This window comes from Notothenia coriiceps, unplaced genomic scaffold (assembly GCF_000735185.1).
Source record: "Notothenia coriiceps isolate Sejong01 unplaced genomic scaffold, NC01 NC01_scaffold00008051, whole genome shotgun sequence".
NCBI classification, from domain to species: Eukaryota; Metazoa; Chordata; class Actinopteri; order Perciformes; family Nototheniidae; genus Notothenia; species Notothenia coriiceps.
The window spans coordinates 350,761-370,924 of record NW_011340752.1 but is presented as its reverse complement, the minus strand read 5'-3'; the positions used below and the strand labels follow the sequence as shown (position 1 = coordinate 370,924).

Sequence of the window (20,164 nt, the reverse complement as noted above, 5' to 3'; positions counted from 1 at the left end):
ACAAGTTGTTGACAGTGACTCCCCTTTCCCCTTAAGGTATATTAATTGGTATACATTTAGTCACAACATGGACATAATTCATTACTTTATGCTATTAAATATCCTTATAATTTAAAAACAGACAATAACAACAAACTAAATAAATAGAATTAATTTGCCTATTTTTTTTCTTTTGTCATTTTGGATAAAGAAACCTTTCTGACAACACTTAGTGTTTGAATGCATTTTATTCCAGCAAACATGTGTGTGATACACTGTTTCACAGAAGTCAAAGATGTCATAATACTTATTTACAGTTATTCAGAGATTGATTTCAGCAAAAGTTACTTAACATCTAATCCAAACAAAAAAAACTCTGTTCTATACTTGTTTTGTAATCGGCGATATGATCAGTGCAATATCCTATACATGAATAACCCTTGCAAAAAAGTTAAAAGTACATTTTTTAAAAATCGTTTTCTAAAGCTCAAATAATCTAGTCTTTGGGTAGAGGTAAAAAAGCAGTGAAGGATTACAACTATTTAATTTACCACCAAATACTAATTTTGAGCCATATCTTTAAGAAGTAATAATTCTACATTCAAAAACCATTAATACGATTGATTAAATAAATAGCACTCAAAAAATGTGTACTAAAATACATCATAATAGAAAAATGTGGTGACTCAAAAAGATGCATAGTTTCCACATGCAGGTCCATTCACTGTTCCCACCGTCAGGTAAAATCCTTCATATTTACAGCAGCTCAAGGCTTTCTGCGTCTGGAAAAAAAGGAAACAAAAAAAGCACAAACCTCAATAACCTTCATTTAAAACCCAATGCAACGGCTGCACTCTTATATAACACTACATGGTTAACAGTCTTTTGGCACAAACACACACTTATTAGCTTACTTTTGATACCCAAGGTTTGAACTTGTGCTGGGCACTGGAGCCTGATGGGAGGGGAAAAGATGAAGGGTTGAAAATAAAGATAACTGCACGGACATCAAATTATCCAATTTATATGAAATCAGGAATTCTCTTTGAAAAATAGTTAGCTACAGTAGAATCATGTTGTAAATTGCACACATACAGTATCAAGTTTAACAGCAATATCATATTGATGTCTTGTGTGTTCAATTAAGAGCTTACCCTGTTTTCTATGTCCTCCATATGAGCTGCTCCATCTCCAGACCCCGAGTGCCTCTTGCGACTGAAACAAAACATTTGAGAATGGTTGGCCAAACTTGAACTTTCTTTTACAAATTACTCACAATAGATTGTAGTCTTGGGAGGAGGCGCTTAAGCCAACAAATAATTTGTGTCTGTCTTTTTGCAGTATGTTTAAGAGTAAAACTACACATAAATGACCAGAATGTTTATCCTATCAATTTGTTTCTTACAGACATATCTCAACCTGTAGTACTGTGGGCAAATACTGTACCTTGATGCCATTGCACACTCTTGTCTTAGTGTCTCAATGTCAGTGAACTGCACAGCCTGTCCACCTCCTCTGGTCTTAAAAACATTGCCCTGAGGAAGTTCAAAGTAAAAAGAAAACTCACACAAAAGGAGAATACACAACAAAACCCTTACTCACAATTAAGAGAAAACATTTAGCTGTGTCCCGGTAATATAAAAATAGGACCTGAATTTGAAATCAAACACAATGTGATTAAGTCAAAGTCATGCAAGATATAAAATAATCTGTCAAAGTCTCAAATTAAGTAATTATGTAATTTTACCTTGATCAATTTGGTCTCGATCTCCCCGTCTGAGGCAAGCTCTTGATGTCTAAGCACATACTTTTGGCATTTAGACAGAGCTTTCTCGTTGGGGGTCGACACCTTGATTGAATTGGGTATGATTGGCTGCATGACAGTGTCTAGGTCCAAATTAGAAGCAGGTTTGTGGTCTACCCATTTCTCCCCACCCGCAGAGTGTGAGCGCCTGTGTGTGGGACGAACTGGAGGGGCCGTCTGGTGATCCCAGAGTGAGAAAGACAAACCAGGAAGTTATTCACATGTGACACCAGGGACCATTACGGGGGTTAGTGGTGAGTGTTGATCACGAGAAGGTGTTAGTGTTGAAAATAAATGTACTACTGAAAGGCCGAAAGGGACAGGTGCATGTACTAGAATTCTCCATAATATTTTTATTTTAGGGGGATAAGTATTTTCATATGATAATGTAGCACTTCTCGAATGACATCCCAAACAATATCCTGGCCTTCCAGTGATACCAATTTTCATAAAGTAACTAAAACACACTGCAACCAAAGCAGCCCTGTAGAGTGGATATGAATAAACATGCAAAGCGGCGCAAGAAAAAGTGTGATTTGCAGGTTGCGGATGTATCAAAAGCCAAAGTGATGTCTCGTTGTTGATAAATGGCATCTGGTATACTATAACATGAGCAGGTCAATAAGGAGCTCCACTGTTATTTTGTAAGGCCCCCTTGTTGATGGAACCTTTGATTTCTATATGGTGATGGTGAAAGCTAGCCTGGCCCTGCTAATCACATTAATCGAGTAAGACAAAATAAAAAAATGTGTAGCAATTAAATAGACTGGAAACTAGGCCTAGATATGACAATAATTTAACAAATCAAAAGGAAATGTAAGGCTGTTTTTGTGCTTATTTTAGTGGAGAATGTCAGTTTTTGTACTTTTAATTAAGTGGTGCTACTGAAACACGTTAAAAGAAAACTGTGCGAGGGAAAAGCTTCTCTAGAGCGCACCAAGCAACAGAAAGAACTACAAACAAACTACTGCTGCTACTACTACTACTACTGGGGCTCCCAAGGAAGGCAAGACGATTCACAAGCACGATGGGTCGGTCTGTCTTAAAGTCGGGAGGAACACCAGCCGACACTGATGCAGCGCTCCAACTTTATGCATTTCTAAACAAGCAGACAACTACTGATAACACTACAACAAAGCAAGCCTTTAACTACAAGCTGAACATCCTTAGGTACATCTAGGCTCTAACACACACTAACCCTGGTGCCTGCCTCTAGGTCGAGCCCATACACGGTCGGGGCGGGGGCCTCAGTGTCTGCGGCCCAGCGCTGGCCCCTCCTGCGACCCACGCTGCTGGCGCCTTGGTATGGGGCGGGGGTCCGGCTGCTGCACTGGGGAGTCCCAAGCTGCCTAGCTTTGCTTCTTGAGTCTAGGGGAAACTTGTGCTCCCAATCTGTGATGCAGGAGGCTACTGAGGGATAGACTGAGGAGGAGGAGGAGCAGGTGGAGGAGGAGAAGGTGGTGGTGGTGGTGGAGGAGGAAAAGGAGGAGGTAGAGTGAGGGTCCTGAGCTGCCCTAACATTGGCTCTATTCTGGTGGGACAGAGTTTGGTTGAAGTCCTGAAAAGTGATGAGGGAATGGGGCCAATCATTGTGGATGTTAGGAGCTCGAGAGGAACACAAATACAACAACCGAGTGACAGAGAAGAAGCTGCGTGTACAGTAGAAATCTTGTTTAGATGATCACATGAATACTTAGTGGCATGCACATTTTCCACATTAAATCAAGTTTCATAAGAGAATGATGAGCTGGAGTAAGTGACTCACTTGAAGGGGGGATGGCGAGGCGGACCTCATGTGGTCTCTCTCCCTCGATGGCCGCTCAGGCTTCTCTGGGTGCTCAGATGGAAACCCACTGCCGCTGCTCTCCGTCACGATCGCCTTCAGCTGCTTCAACTTCTCATCCTTCACCCACAACTTGTTCTGCATCTCCAGCTGCTTGGCGTTCACTCGCCTCTCCTAATTAGAAGAAGACGCCAGCAAACATAAAGAACAACGTGGAGGCAGCAGAGAGAGCATCGAGATGGCTCTGGCTGAAAAGGGGTGACAAGTGAGGCCAGTATGAAATGCAACTTGAAGACAGGATGAGGTCTGATCCACCTCGGTCGGGTCGGCTGGAAGAGGGCGTTTGTTGCAAGACCCGAAACACCCAATGATTCCAGGAAGCAACACTGATGATGTGTTCAAGTTTGAGCATCAGATGGTGTGTGCACTAACTGAAGAGTTATCAAATAATCTAATAATCTAGAGGAATTATGGCTCAAGTTTCTTGTTTCTTAAATTAAAGGATTGCATTTTTACCAAATAATTACTTCATGTACTCAAGACTTTTTTACCTGATAAAAAAGTTTAGGGTGAAAACATACAATAAAGTGAGCATAAGTAATCCACTGTTTTGGGGATTTATTATTTTTCAAGCATACTTTTATAAAAACCTGTCAGTTTATATGTTTTACGCTCAGTTGTAAAAACAAAAACATGCTTCTTGTTTCAGTTCGTGGAGGGAAATCAGGATCAGTGAATAATTGTTTTCCATTCATATGTGCATACCTAATATGGCAAAGAGTACTATAATCGCCCATTGGTTTTGTGTACATAGTAACTTTTAAGACCAGCTTAGGTGAATAATGTAAAGTGGTATGCCACAGTAGCCGTTAGGTTTGTCCTTTGCTGTAAACTGTGCACTAAGCTGTGGTTTGACTCGTGTATCGTACATCCCTCTACATTTAGTTTAACCATCAATCAATGTTTCGGTGTGGCCTCTATAACTTATTTGAGCAGTGACTGCCATTCTAGGCTGCCAATACACAGAAGGTGGACATTCTGGCATAAACATACATATAAATCCCATTTAAAAATTAAATACAAGTACTGTATGTGCAATGGTCAATCCTCCAACCTTAAAAATAGTAGGCTTGCTTTCAATAAGTCCACTTACACACTCCTTCTCCCACTTGTGCTTGGTGTCTGTCACCATGCCCTGCATGCGCTGCTCCATGCGCTTCTTCTCTGTCAGCTCTCTGTGCAGCCGCTGCTCCCGTGTCTCCAGCTCCTGCTGAAGGGAGCGCTTGTCCTGCTCATACATGTTGGTTGTCTTCTGCAGGATATCGATCTGAAGAGGAGAAGTGGGAGTAACAAATAAGTTCTACAAATCTCTCATTTTTATAAGCATGTTAAAATGATGCAAAGGACATGTAGAACAAGAGAGGTTTTTAAGTTAAGGACACACCTTGTATTCCAGTGTTTTGGATTTTTTCTCTAATCGTTCCAGCTCAGACTTTTGACTGTTGATGACTTTTTCTTTCTCGCTCAGTTTGCTTCGTTGGTCGTGGAGGAACGTCTCCTTTGAATTGACCTGACTGTCAAACTGCTGAAGCATGGACTTCAGTGTAGTGGCTGTGGGAGAAAAATGATTGATGCAAACAGTTAATGTTTGATTTGATTTTCTTCAAGTTACAAATTGATCTTTAAATATCCACTCAATGACAGCAAAGACCCTGTGCCTAAAATCTGAAATAAAGTTATTTCTGTAAAAACCAGACCAATTATTTGTAGTTTGGAGAATGGGCCTGTACCAGATTTGTTGAACTGCTCCGTCATCATCTGACGGACACGATGTCTCCTCTCCAGGACTTCCATCAGGCGTGGCAGCGTCTGATCATCGGCCGGGTCCAGCAGCTCACAGCGAGGCAAGGCTGGGAGGCTTTCCATCAGCTGATCCAGCAGAGCCGTGTCATCTACTGTGTGAATAATAACAAGCCGCAGAAGACTTTGTGTTAGATTAGTTATCTGAAGTTAAAACTGATACATTTCTGAAATGCAAATCTATCATGTAAGTGTGAGAGTTAAATGAGGACAGTACGAGAGATTTGAGGGGGGTTTACCTGAACTACCTGAACCTCCTCTCTCATCCACGCGACGTGTCATCTCATCTCTGAAGACCTGGTTTCTGTGTCTGCGCCCTGCAGTAAGGCCGCAGATTGGCCGGTCAACGGGCCGCGCTACCTCCACCTCCTGGGTCATTTCGGCAAAGCGCATCACCAGCTGCAGCACATACAATATACATCTATTAGAAAAACACTTCAAAATGTCCTTAAAGCACATAGCCGTTTTAGAAGTTTCAAAGTGCCAAAAGTAGTCTTTGAGCTAGCCTGTATTTTGTCAGGACACCATTGGTTAAAATAAAACCATTAACTATATATTTCTAACGTTTAAATGAATTTGTAAAATGTTCCCCCGTGGTTTGACAGAAGTCAAGCAAGACACTGTGGTTATAAGCCAGCCTTTCAAAGGGTAAGACATATTTGTTTTGAGAAAGCAAGTGAGATTAAAGAGAATCTGAAATTTGACAAATATTTACATTGAAGCCATTCTGCAACACAAACGGTTTCTCACCATAGTTTCGTCGTAGTCATCAGCCTTTGGGTTTACACACACAATCATCCTCACTTTTCCTTCGCCATCAAAGTAGTTTTTGAACAGATGTGTAACTTTAGAGTCCCTGTATGGCACCATCTGGAAGAAAATAAAGGCTCTGTGAAACTGCATTTACTGTAAAGTGACCAATATGAAACATTTAGAAGAATATTACACTAAAAAGAGATAAAACAGTTAAATCTAATTATACAATAATTAACAAACACCAACCTTGTTAGTTCCACACATCTGATTTTCACGCAGGACTTCCATACACGTGCGCAGGGTCATCAGAGATTGGTTGATATTACCTGAAAATGAGACATTACTAGAGATGATTGTGGCCAAACATTAACATACGATTTAATGGTGAAGAAGATACACAGAAAGTGCCTCTGGTTGACTTCAGACAGAAGCCAATAGTTAAGAAATAAACCGACCTGCTTCTCGCAGACGGCTTCCCTCTGCTCTGGTTCTGCTGGTCCGCTCACTGCCAGCCAGGTCCACCAGGCACAGCTGGCTCACATTCACCTGGTTTTTGTCCTGCAATATAACAACATGCGGTTTGCATCACTAAATAGCGCCTGCATAGTGCGTAACACATGACTCAACTAATTTGGTCTGCTTTTTGTCACAGCCTGATTTGCTTAAATTAAAACCAGAAAGGCTCATTTGGCTTTAAATAAATAATAACCATGTAATATTGGAGCTGCACCACACCTGTAGTATGTGATCTCCGTCAGCATCAAGTGGAGCCTGGGCCAGCTTCACTGTGAACACACTGTGGGAGCGACTGGATTCACGGTTGAGTTCAGTGTTGGCTATCCTCCTCTTCTTTTGTCCTGGAGACACAAAGAGCATTATTAACAGTGACAGGAACAACAACACAGACACAAGAGAAAAACAATAATCCCTTGATAAAGCATCAGATTGAATCCTGTCCGCTTGATGTGTAAATCTATCATGACATTCTGATTATGGGCATTGAACTGTCAAAACTGGCATGCATGAGGGCTACCTCCTTGTATGCAATACAGACATTTAGTACAACTCTTTCATAATCACTGTGTTAACAAATATTGATAGTTTCCATTATGAGAAGATACAAAAGTTAAGAATAAAAAACAGTTTGAAATAAGTTTGCAATCAGAATGTTCCTGCGCGTCGGGGGAAACCTCATGCAATAAAATACATCAAATAAAGTATATAAAGAAGCTAGTCATTATGACCACGCACTCACCCTTCCAAAAGACTTCAAAAGCCTCTTCTGTGGATTTGACCTCGACCTCTGTGCAGCCAGCCACATACATGTTGTGATTCTGGTCCTCGCGGAGAATCTTGGATTGAGGTGCTCTGAAACCAGTTAATACAAATAGTTAAAATACTGTAACTGTATGATGTGTCCTTTTAGTTAGACAAGCATCAAAAGCTCAAATGAAAAAACAACATGATGTTAGTGCTAATAACATAAAACTAAATACAATCTCCGGGGGTCACATTCAGGGGTACACAGAGATTCATGCAAACAAGCTTGGAGCCATTCAGGGATGTGTTCAGTTGTTACACTAAGAACAACAGCAGGGAGTCCTTGAAGACACCAAAATGACAAAAAGCTAGTCAGCTACATTTATGCTATTTACAGGGATTTGGATTAATGGGGTGGAAATGCACTAACGACATATGGGACAGCAGCTATAGCCAAGTTAAAGTAATGGACTTTCACTGGCCACATACATGAACTCATTGTTCCGTACAGGAGTGCCTCCAGCGAACCACCTTACAAAAACAGGATTTTTTTAAAAGTGCATTGTGTCAACAGAAAAGTGTTTCAAATATTAGCTTATTCAGCAGATACACGGAGCACAGTCAAAGTGCCTATGATACACACACTCACAAATATATGTGCACTATAACTAGAAAAACATCTTTAGATCACGTTAGCAGTGTTTCTTTGTGTGGGTTTAGTTGATGACAGTGCCAGATCATACATAATACAGGGTATATGCAGGAATCCTGAAGTCAAATGTAAAACCTTTTAAGACCTTTTTTAAGACCCTTTCCATACATTTTAAGACCTCATCGCCACTTTGAGTTTTAACCGGTTACATTGGCGACACACTTTACCTCACATTGACTATATACAGTATTGATTATCCTTCCTCCTTATCTTCCAACCATTTCGACGCAAACTTGCATTTCTCCATAACGATGTTGTTTAACAACTGGTGTAAACGGACCTTTGCGCGCTATCAAGCAGTGAGCGTGCGATGTCCTGTTCAGATGACGTCAAATCCAACGGGATGCCATAAATAAACTACACAGAATCACACGACACACCTACGCAATGATTACATTCAGGCAGACTGTAGAGTACAACCTCTTTGGACGATTTATATACTTATTGAAAACAAGCTACAAAATGTAATACCTTGGAAAATGCCGTTTAATACTTTTTAATAGCCTTATTTTCGCTAAATTGATTTATCAACTTTTAATACTTTTTAAGACCCCGCGGACACCCTGTAATAACAAATAGCTGTTGTTCAGACAGTTCTTTTAAAAAAGCTCCCACCAATATGAAATGCTGCCTCTTACTTTGGTCTGATTGGGTCAAACGGAGCATCTTCGAGTAGATCATAGATATAGTTGTTGTAGATCTCGATGTAGGACACAAAAACGCTGTAACAGCAGTCTTCATCCACATTCTCAGATTTACACGCCTCTTCTGAGTTGATCATATCAGCCAACTCTGGGTCAGCCTTCTGCCTAAAATAAAACCAAAAGAAAAGAATTACATTTAAAATGTCACTTCCCTCTAATTTTCTTTTTTTAAAACCATAAATAGTATAAAGAAGTAAATATAAAGATACTAATAGCTACCTGGAGGATGGCGTTTTGGGCACAGTGGGCTGACTCTCTCGTTTCTGTCTCTCGAGAAGAGCATCTACTTGACCCTGGATCTCCATCCCATTTTTGTCATCTGGTTTAAAAACCTGTGGGATTTATTAAAAACATCCATATAAATGTCCCAACCTTCTCCAAAAATGTAAACCTGTTTTTTTTTAGAGATCAACTAAAAAAAAAACATGAATGGATAAAGTCTTACAAATCTTTTGGCCTGAAAAGGGCCGATGCTGTTGAAGAGCATGTCTAGAGAGCGGGGGAGCAGCCCACCTTCCCCAGGTGATCCGGTCATGGTGAAGGTCTTACCACTTCCAGTAACACCATACGTAAACAGCAGACCTATGCACATGGAATATTACAATCACATAACCACCGTTCACACAGACAATTAGGACTGATTTTTCAGATATACTAGTAAAATGATATGTAATGTTGGTCAATTAAAACTTGTGTGTGATGAGTATGTTATCCCAATCGTACTTGAATAATCATCTTGTTTTCAATTTATTTCCCTTTTTCGCACCAGAGTGGATAAATAGTAAATTAATGAGATTCTGTACGGTGCACATTTTAATACGTCATACTTTAATGAACTTACCATTTTTACAATGAATAAGGTCCTCTATCAGAGGCTTGGCAACATCCTCAAACAATTCAAGTTGATTGGTATTAATACCAAATGCTTTTTTAAATGAGTACTGTGTCTGAAGGATGAAAAAAAAAAAAAGAGTATATGTGAATGGCATTCAACAGAAAATGTAGTACATTGCATTACAATAATAATATGTTAAACCTGTTAAAGAAAGGCTCAGGTGTCCGTTTGAAAAAGCGTTACTAAAATATAATTGTGGATTTGTTCAGTACGGCTGTATGATTTTTTACTTGCTGAAAAATAACCATATAACTGACTTGTAAAACCATGCGGGTCATTTCACAAAATGACTTGTCTTAGTAGAAAGCTGGTATTTCTAAGGTCAACAGAAATGTATCAGGTGCATTTCCTTATTCTTTGCTAGCTCATCTAAATGCTATCTTCTGATTGAGATGTGAGGAGGCAAAAGAGAGTAAATATGGTCCATTTGCTTTAAAAGCTCAGGTGACTCTCCAAGCAGACAGGGACAAGCACACTCACCTCTTTGTATTCCCCGTTGCGGTTGGCTTTAATGCCGTCAGGAGCATGCAGCTGAATAGTGGAGCTGCTGATCATCTCAAGACAGCATTCCTCATCTTCTGCTCCGAGTGGGCGAATACGGCAGTATACCTACAAAGATGAAAGAACAGATTTAGTTTAGTCTGATGAAGCCACCACAACTGCCAAACCGTAAGACTAAATTAGCCTATGACGTTGCCACAAACTCCATGTTTGTAGATAAAGTCCATACATGTCTAGTTCAGACATAAATGTGATTTTATGTTGTGACTGTAAGAATCATTAAATTAAAACAACATCAATTCAGTTTTAGTTTAGTGTTGTGGTCAATTGTCTATGTGGTTGTCTCATGAGGGCTTGACACAAGCAGCCCTCTTACTGTAACTTTAGGGTGACATTGTTTAAGTTTCAGGAAAGTCAAAAGTAAGCAAAGTTCACTTACTCCAACAGGATCTTTATCTATGTTGGCTGCCTTTTTAGGGCCAGGCCTCCGAGGAGTCTTCCCTTTGCTGCAAGTGATACAGAAATATAGAATCCAGGTCAAACACAAAAACATATATGCTAAATTACATAATAATACTAATATACATTACATTTACTAGACACTTACAACTTTCCACAGAGCCAGGAACACACTATGGTCTTAGATAGACTTTTCTCATATTAACTGAGGGACGAAGGCCAAACCAGGCTGAAACAGTAAATATGTGATCAGTGATGTGGATGGCAAAAGGGTCACCATACTTAAGGCCATATGGCGTCCGTGTAATATTCAGAGGTAGGAGAAGTACTCAGATCTTGTACTTAAGTAAAAGTAGAAGTACCAGAGTATAGGAATACTCTGTTACAATTGTTTCAGAAGTAAAAGTAGAAAAGTATTAGCAAATATACTTAAAGTATCAAAAGTTTAAGTACTCATTATGCTGATTGGCCCATCTCAGAATAATATATATGATATGTTTTGATTATTATTATAGATGCATTAATGTGTTATCAAAGCTGGTAAAGGTGCAGCTAGTTTTAATGACATTGTATACTGAATGTTACTCCAGGTGTAACTAAAGTGTTATTTAAGTGTTGATAATATTTCACATTATTGATCCAAATAAGTGGATTAGTAGTGGATTACACCGTGTACCTCTGAATTGTAGTGGGATAAAAGTAAAAAAGTAGCAAAACAATGAAATACTCAAGTACCCTCAAGTCCAAATACCACAAAATGACACTTAATTACTAACACCACTGATAGTATTCTATGATTATGTATATATTAAAACCGTCCTATCGTATAACCTACGCTGCCTAGCTATGTTAGCTCAGGTGTCACCAGCTAACGACAACTCACAGGTAACGGAAGAAAAAACATGAACCTACATTGACATTTGCCACTTTACATTTAACATAACCAAAGCTCGACTACGTGTTTTTCTCTTTCACAGAGTTACAACACGAAGTGGTGTAATATTCTCTTTAATGTTAGTGTTTTCATACACCGATATTGACCAGTTGGCAACAGTGACTAACGTCAGCAGGCTAGAACGAGGGCTAACGTTATGCTAACATGAGAAGCTAACACTATTTTACTACAGAACAAGCGCTAGCAGAATACCTTATATACCTCGCTCATGTTGCTAACACAATGCTAAGTTGTACATTGTTTGCCAGTTAGGTAGCTAAATATAAATATAAAAACAGGGTGATACTCACTTTGGTCTCTGCATTGTTTGTTTTGTTAAACTCCTCTCCACTGAACACAGAGCGCCTCTTCTCGATTTGAAATTCCCTCTGTGACACGTTTTCCTGAGTGTCATATATGTTAACCAATCACACAGCAGACATGGCGGTCAGTAGCGGAAGTCCCGCCCCTTAACATCTAGCCCAATATTACTTGGCTGAATCATATATTTTTTTATCATGTTTCAAAGATTAAAATAAAGTGTAGAAAGAATTTTATATTTCAGTTGAAGATATTGAAAAAATATAATTTTAACGCCAAATACGTATATATGCAACAGCAATTTCAATCAAAAAAAAAACCAAGAACATCACATAAGAACCATAACAAAGAAGATCAAATGCATGAGAGGGAGATGTAAAGATAGTTTAAAGATTGTTTTTCATGACAGCGTTGAGTGTTTCTTTAAAAAAGAAAAACGAAAGGCATTTTTGGTAAAATGTTTATTTGAAAAACAATAATAAATAATATTGCACATAAATACTTTTCAGTTTTGCATCATTAAGGCACAATGTGGCACGTTTCAAAATTATACAGGGACAGAAACAGCCATAATATGAGGGACATAAACGACTCTGTATTTAATCTGTGTTACATATAATACATTAACAGTCATTTAAATCTAACTTCATTAAACTGCTTCTTTGAAGGCATCTCATAAATTCCCTTCCCTTGTCAATACGTTTCATGTTTTATACGAATGATGTGCATATATCAAATACATGCACTCAGAAGTACTTTAAATGCAGCACTACAATTTAAAATTGACAGTGATGTTAGCATTTTTTATTTTACATAGATGCTGTTCCTTGATGCTGGCCATCACTTCATACTCCACGTGAGTGGAAATCAGAGTATTGAGCAACAAATAGCTTATAAACATATACAGCAGTGCCTAGTGTAGTTTACATCCTACATTTGTATTTTTTTAAACAGATAATTTCCAGTTTGTGCAAGTTATCATTTTAAGTTTACTGACTCATGTAACAGCAATCATCCCAGTGATGTCTGTAGACCAAACACCACCATAACTTTAATGCAGATCAGCTCCTCTTTGCTCAGGAGTCTTCTTTAAAATGTTTTTATGTCCCCCTATTGCATTCTATGTCTGCATGTGTTGTGAAGTGCTGGGAATCCTTAGCCGTTGCTAATGGAGCCAGAGGTTCAGCAGCAGGGGCAACTCTTAGCATATACTTTCTTTAGACCATGTTGCCTTTCTTTACAGACTGGAGCAGAGAGGAGAGGTAGACTGAAGAGGAGGATGATAGTCAGATTCACCACCACACAGAGCAGCCCTGCACCCACTGAGTTGGAAAAGGTGATGGGTATGGAATTTTGAAGGAGCCAGGGTCGCCGTGTCATCATGTCCTGTTCAATGGCCTTCATCTGGAAGTGTGTGCCGAGGATACCGCACACATGGAAGAGTTGATGGCTGTGACCTGCAGAGGGAGCAGTCGAGTTGTCTTTAAAGCAGCACACTGACATGTCAAAGTGAAAAACAGTAGCAGTACATTCAAGCCCTCAAGTTTAGGAAATTAACCTTCCGTATCATTTTCTATTTTGTTGAATAATGCTGCAGGTTTAGAACATAATCATTTATATAAACCTATTGATATAATCAATTTACTGTTCAAGGTTTCTTTACATTTTTCCTAATTGGTTTTGAGAACTTCTTTCAAATAAGGAAGATCTAATTTTAGTGCTGAGGGGAATAGCAGACGTATGTGGTAATTCTCTGTAGGTGTTTGTCACACTGGGAAAAGAAACCAAAGCTTATGACATCAATAGCTGCCCCTTGTACCTATGTAGTCGAAGCTGCCAGGTGCCAGGCGCTCAGGTAAATGTGTGGCAAACAGAAAGCCTGTGAGGAAAGCCAAGGTGATGTGTTTGCAGTGGAGGATGTTTGTGTCATTGTCTGCACAGCCCTCTCCTACACACAGAAAAACCTGTAAATAAAAAACACACAGAACAAATTAAAGTGTTACATCCATTATTACTATTTTCTTCACCATGAGGCATAAACTCTTAAAAAGTAGCTGCTAGTTCTCTCTCCCATGAAACTGATTGAAATGTAGCACTTGAGTACCACACTTCCTCACAAGTAAACCTCAGGCTGATCAGAATAAATAGGAAATGTATGAAAGGTATCTAGACACTTAAAAAGGTAAAACTCTCTATCTAAATTCGTGTTAGCGTTTTCCAAGAAGCAATAGCAAGCATCCTGAGTCCTTACTGGAAACGTTAAACAACTCTAAACCCTGTGTTGTACTACGACAATAAATGAATCTTTAACAATAAAACTGTGCCTCCTGTCTCAATGCTGAAAAATAGATTGTTAACTTGTTCACTGTAAGACTGGATTAATATCATATCATAACATTACATGAAATTGTAAACATTGAGCACTAGAGTCAATGATCTACCCTGAATGAAAAAAATGTAGCTCCTTAATGTTTAGCAAAAATGTCATTCCAGTTAAAGATTAACCACTTTGTTAAATATGAGTTTTATCTCTGACACTTTAGAGACACAAATCCTTTCAGGTTTGTCTTTTGTAAAGACACATGTGTGAGGTAAAGAGATGTGCACGTACCCTGTAGAACAGAGGAATGTTGTCAAACAGGTAAGGGTAGGCAAAGGCAACAACACGGAGGTATTTGCTGAACTTTGGACTCACAGGAAATCTGAAAAAAATTGAATAATTTGTTCTTAATTACACAGTCATTGCAACCCGCTAAAAAACATGTTCTGCCACGCCAATCGGCCCAGCTGGAAATAAAATACAACTGGGGAATCAGTTTAGGGTTTGTCTCTATAGTCACGATAGGGTTACACCCAGAGAGTAACTCATGAAACTCAACAATGTCTCTGCGATGGAGTTCATCTCAAGACATGTCAATACTCACACGTGTTAAATCAACATGCTCAATCAACATACATTAAGATGGAATAGTGAAACTATAGGATGAGCAGAATTCTTGTCAAATGCATTGTCTTCTTTACCTCTTTACGATGTCATGATTATATTGCAGAAATGGTAAGCCAAGCCTTAGCAGCGGGGAGAGATGAGTGAAAGAACAATAAATTAGCTATACTGAGAAAACAATAATTCAGAGAAGAGATAACAGTGCGGAGAATGTGACAATGGTTGTTGAGTATAGAGGGGAAACAGTGTTGTATTGATACTGAATGGGTGAGAAAGGTCCCACAACGTTTTGATTTCCCAGTTTCATTGTATAATACAATAATTCTTGATCTTGATGAAAACCATTCACTCAGTCTTGCTTTTTTTGCCAACCGAGGTATGGTGGGATCTATCTCACACAGAAATTCACAAATATCTGAAACCAGTTATGCCATACAATAGGACAGTGGTGAAGAGCAAAATACTTAAGTAAAAAATTGGTACAATATACAACTTTAGATTTTCTGATTATTTATATATCTTCTCCACTCATTGTAAAAGTGTTTTATTTTTACTACACTGCATTTATTTGATACCTTTAGGTACACATTACTTTGCATATTCAGATTATTAATGCAAGATCAAAAGTAAGTATTACTACACTGTACTATTGCTACTTTTAATTAAAGGGACAGTGTACAGGATTTGGCAGGATTTGGCAGGATGTAGCGTTGCACTTACAGATTGTAAACAATTGAATACCCCCACCCACCCCTTCCTTTACAAGCCTTCAGTAATTTACCATTCAGACAAACAAACGCTAAGCTCTGCGACTTAAAATTGGGGATAACTGATGTTAGCTTTTTGTCAGGAAAATGCAGGCTCATTATCATGTTAAACTTTTGTTCTGATAGAAAACATTTAGATTGATTTTTCTCTGTGTAAATGTACTGATTACATTACATTACATTGCATTTAGCTGACGCTTTTATCCAAAGCGACTTACAATAAGTGCGTTCCACTAACAAAATACAAACTTGAAGAAAACAGAACCATATAAGTACATCAGGTTTCATAGAGATAAACATTTCAAGTGCTACTCAACTGGCTTTAGATAAGCCAGCCCTTTATTAGTATATATAAGTGCTCTGTTAGTAATTCTATCGCTCGAAGTGGAGTCGAAAGAGATGAGTTTTCAGTTTGCGCCGAAAGATGTGTGCTTTCTGCCGTCCTGATGTCAATGGGGAGCTCATTCCACCATTTTGGAGCCAGGATAGCAAACCCACGTGTTTTTGCTGATGGGAACTTGTGGATCTGATCTCAACATACCTGGAGTAGCAGGCCAGGCCGGTGCACACCACAGTGTTGAGCACAGCTATGGGGACGTAGCATTGGTGGAAGAGGCTGTTCACCCACTCGTCCGGGAAAACATAAGCTGAGTAGCTGATTGCAGACCCTGCAGCAGGACACACGACAGTAAGAAATTGTAAACTTGCATTGTGCTGTTAAGCAAAACTGAATGCAATTATTCCCACCAGTTTGAATCAAGGTAACAACATTGTGTGTGTGGACCTACCCAGGCTGTAGAAACTAAGGGCGCCATAATCGAAGAAGAAGCAGATGTGGCGTGCCCGCTCCGACATGCTGCTGAAGGTGTGAGCACAGCTGGACGCCAGCGGGTAAATGCAGCAGGAGAGCAGGAAGATGACCAGAGGCCAGGTGAAGAAGTCCTTCCACGCTGTCAGCATCAGCACCACAGTCCCTGTCTTCCATAGGAAATACCTGCGGGGAGAAACAAATAACACCGAGATGATTATATTGGATGGTGCATTTCTGAGTTTTTGTGTGTGTCTTTATCGCAATTCTGTCATTTAAAATCACTTTTGGAAACCTTATCATCATATCTAACGTCAAGCTTTTGGCAGCAATACAAAAAGGACAAGCGAATGAATATCTAAACATGACTGATATAAAAAAGAAAACACACAAACCACACCAAGTGAATGTTATCAGGAGCTATAGTTTGCCTTGTGTGTCTATTTCCACATGTCTCCTTAACAAATCAACATTATTTGTGCGTTTCCCCGTTACTGAGCAGTTAACTAATTGAGACAACTCATATGAAAGCCTCGAGCTCAGATCTGCTCATTAGCGGCTTGCCTGTAGGTACACCGAGCCCCAAGACACAAACAAACACCCATGTGACCTCAGCATATGCTCAACAACCCTACACACCACACACACACACACACTGACACACGCACACACATACACACACTTTCTCCATCAACCATACAGTCAAAGCAACTAATCTCAGCAGGAGGAAGTTCAGCAGGGCTCATGGGAGCAGTAACCTCATCAGGAGACCTACTCTACTGTACATAAACACACAGCCATGCACAATGAAATAATTGCCCGTGTTAAATCATGTATTTTACTTTCACTCTTGTCAAAAAGAGAGGAGATGCTAAGCTGAGGGAGGAAGCTGAGCAGCTGACGTGTTGCTTTAATGGAGCTCAACTGTGTTGAGATATGGAGTCGACAGACAAATAAAATGATCCTCATTCTTGCACTTAATAACTTCAGCCCCTTTCCTTCTTCCTGCCACTTTTTAACTTCCCTGTCTTCACCTGAAGGGGTTGCATCTTAGGTAAAAATTAAGAAGCTGAGAAAACAACTGCAAAGTCTTCTTGAGTTTAATACATTTTAGAAGCAGGTATTGTGTAATCTTAGATTAAAATGTAACCTTGCATAAACGCTAACTGTTTTGTATGGGTAACATGAAAGTTGATCATACAAGGGTCACAAAGATTGTGATACCTTTACATAGCACATAAATAAAGCTGTGAACTAAAGGAAGTCTGCAATAACTGTGTGTGTGTGTGTGTGTGTGTGTGTGTGTGTGTGTGTGTGTGTGTGTGTGTGTGTGTGTGTGTGTGTGTGTGTGTGTGTGTGTGTGTGTGTGTGTGTGTGTGTGTGTGTGTGTGTGTGTGTGTGTGTGTGTGCGTGTGTGTGTTTGTGATTGTATGGAATATTGAATGTTCCTTTTCCAGGAGCTGCACAGAAAATGTCTTTGTTCGATGTGTACACTTACAATAAAGTCAGTCCTTTTTTTTTCAAACAGACATCCACTGTAACTTTCCTTAAACTAGTAAAAACAAGGCTTCCTGGAGATGTCTAATTTGATGAGGGGGAAATTCCCAACAGAAAGCGTAAGTAGAATTATGAATTGATTAAAGAATAAATAAACTGTATGAATGCAGCTGTACTATGAGAGTACATTTGCACAAACACTAGAAAGCACCGCAGGAGGTCTGTTGCACCCACATGTTGCTGGGATGGATGACCTTAAACACTGTCTTCATGTATAATCCTTCTCATATTACTTGAAGCTGTTGCTACCATGTCCAACTGCTTTATTACTGACGTATGTCAAGTCTGCTGCTCTCCCGGCATCCATTTAACTACTTGAAGAGTTCATTTATGTAATAAATATTCGCCGGAATGTATTCACTGACATACACTATGAATGCCGAGCAGACAGATACTGTAACTGTGGGTATGAGCTGTACAAATGGTTTTGGTAGTCTTCAGATGGCAATGTGCCAGAACTGAACTATAAAACCACACAATGAGATTCGGCAATACTCTCTTACCTACAAGCTGAACAAGATTCCTTTCAACACGAAGCAGGACAAAGAAAACTCTCCCAGCTGAAATTCAAAATCACTAAGGATTTTTGAAAGATGTTTTAATTTACTAACTCTTCTGTAGGGAGTTGACTTTTTGGGATAAGACTTTTCCTCTCTGGGATTAAGATTGTTCTTGGTTGATGAGTGGTAACCTCTTACATAAATTAAGCCACTTCACAACAGCTGAAAAGGAAAAAAAACAGTACATGCCTTCAGGTGTGTCACAAGTGTGTCTCCCCAACACATGTTTATGAGATTTATAATTGCAATGCATTTCAGCAAGGAAAGAATAATTGTCATCTGTACCAGGTGGGTAGAAAGTGGGTCCAGATGTTGAGCGTCTCATTGGTCAGCTGGAAGAGGCTCAGGATGCAGTCAGTGGCTGAGCTGCGGGGGTGTCGGTATCCAGAGACGATGCCGTCCTCGTGGAAAACCTTTAGAGAGAAAACGTTTAGTTTAGTCTGCAGCCAGTTTGACAAGTTTGTTACAATATACATTTCTCCTGCTCTGAACACAGAAGAAATCTCCAAATACATTGCAAATACACAAGATCAGGTGATGCTTAGTGGACCAAGTGTTGCAAGTTTGGGAGCGGGGTATGGGATCCCCCCAAAGATAAAAATGACGGGTCATAAGGTGACTAAAGGTATAGAATATATATATATATATAAACATAAACACATTTTCTTTTAAGGAAATGTATTTATATATATTTATTCTATAACCAATTAACTTGAACCTTTTATGGTTCATAAATATCTTGCAAATCAAACAATCTGTGAAGGAGAAATCACTCTCTAAACTTTGGTGAGAAGACATTGATTTGTTTCACCGGGGGTCATGAGCTTAAAACGCTAGAAAAGCTGATTTAAGAATACTTATTTACCTTATTTTGGCAGATGTTAAACTTTAACCTGCATTCACAGGTAAAACTAATCAATAAGATTTTAGAAATAAAAACAAGTTGTAAATAAAGGTATGACAGTTTTCTTTCTGTGACTTAATGTTATTTAAGTCTACCTACCAACCTTAACCTGAAATGAGTCACAGTGTGTGTAAGCCAAAGTGTCATACATGTTCAGTAAAGATAAAATGAAGATGAACTTACTTTGGGCACTTGATTGATGGTGAAGACTCGCGGTAATTTGATGAGGCTGAACATGATTATTCCTGTTGCTGCTGTCAGAGTGAGAGCAGTAGTGAGGCCAGTGGAGGCGCGTGTTTCTGTCTTTAAAGGTGTGTGTTGCCATGCTGCCCTCCCTTTTCAAACCCAGCGAGAATATCCAGTATACCTGTGCCACTCCTCCCCCTCCTGCTGCCTCTCTAGAGGTAAAGGGTATGTGCACACAGGTGTAGGCTCACATACAGAAAGGCATGTATACACACACACACACACACACACACACACGCACGCACACGCACACGCACCCACGCACGCACACGCAAACAAAAACACACAAAAACACACACACACACACACACACACACACACACACACACATACAAACAAGACCATTCTATAAGTAGAAGTCAAGTTCTTCTAGATCACATCTTGAGATTACCATTTACATTAGGAATGTT

General features: G+C 39.4%; 2 protein-coding genes across 6 annotated transcripts; both read right to left on the bottom strand.

Annotated features, from left to right (window-relative positions):
• Positions 1 to 208: 208 nt before the first annotated feature.
• LOC104944434 (kinesin-like protein KIF23) lies at positions 209 to 12,023 on the bottom strand. 4 transcript variants are annotated; one of them, XM_010769964.1, is made up of 23 exons: positions 11,959 to 12,023; positions 10,694 to 10,760; positions 10,234 to 10,362; positions 9,700 to 9,805; positions 9,304 to 9,440; positions 9,078 to 9,190; positions 8,793 to 8,963; positions 7,438 to 7,550; positions 6,918 to 7,039; positions 6,638 to 6,740; positions 6,429 to 6,508; positions 6,177 to 6,296; positions 5,666 to 5,825; positions 5,357 to 5,521; positions 5,011 to 5,177; positions 4,720 to 4,893; positions 3,549 to 3,740; positions 2,982 to 3,341; positions 1,727 to 1,960; positions 1,426 to 1,514; positions 1,134 to 1,194; positions 894 to 934; positions 209 to 761 (listed from the first exon to the last, which is right to left on the bottom strand). In XM_010769964.1, exons 1-23 carry the CDS (start codon positions 11,970 to 11,972, stop codon positions 746 to 748), a joined length of 2,934 nt encoding a protein of 977 aa, XP_010768266.1. In that variant the 5' UTR covers positions 11,973 to 12,023; the 3' UTR covers positions 209 to 745. The 4 variants fall into 4 exon arrangements, with proteins under 4 accessions (XP_010768266.1, XP_010768267.1, XP_010768268.1 ...); XM_010769965.1 differs by lacking the exon at positions 1,727 to 1,960; XM_010769966.1 differs by lacking the exon at positions 2,982 to 3,341.
• A 414-nt stretch (positions 12,024 to 12,437) lies between these two features.
• LOC104944433 (membrane progestin receptor gamma-B) lies at positions 12,438 to 19,763 on the bottom strand. 2 transcript variants are annotated; one of them, XM_010769962.1, is made up of 8 exons: positions 19,692 to 19,763; positions 18,890 to 19,017; positions 16,468 to 16,673; positions 16,221 to 16,347; positions 14,990 to 15,034; positions 14,580 to 14,670; positions 13,788 to 13,932; positions 12,438 to 13,425 (listed from the first exon to the last, which is right to left on the bottom strand). In XM_010769962.1, exons 1-8 carry the CDS (start codon positions 19,743 to 19,745, stop codon positions 13,151 to 13,153), a joined length of 1,071 nt encoding a protein of 356 aa, XP_010768264.1. In that variant the 5' UTR covers positions 19,746 to 19,763; the 3' UTR covers positions 12,438 to 13,150. The 2 variants fall into 2 exon arrangements, with proteins under 2 accessions (XP_010768264.1, XP_010768265.1); XM_010769963.1 differs by lacking the exon at positions 14,990 to 15,034.
• Positions 19,764 to 20,164: the final 401 nt, after the last annotated feature.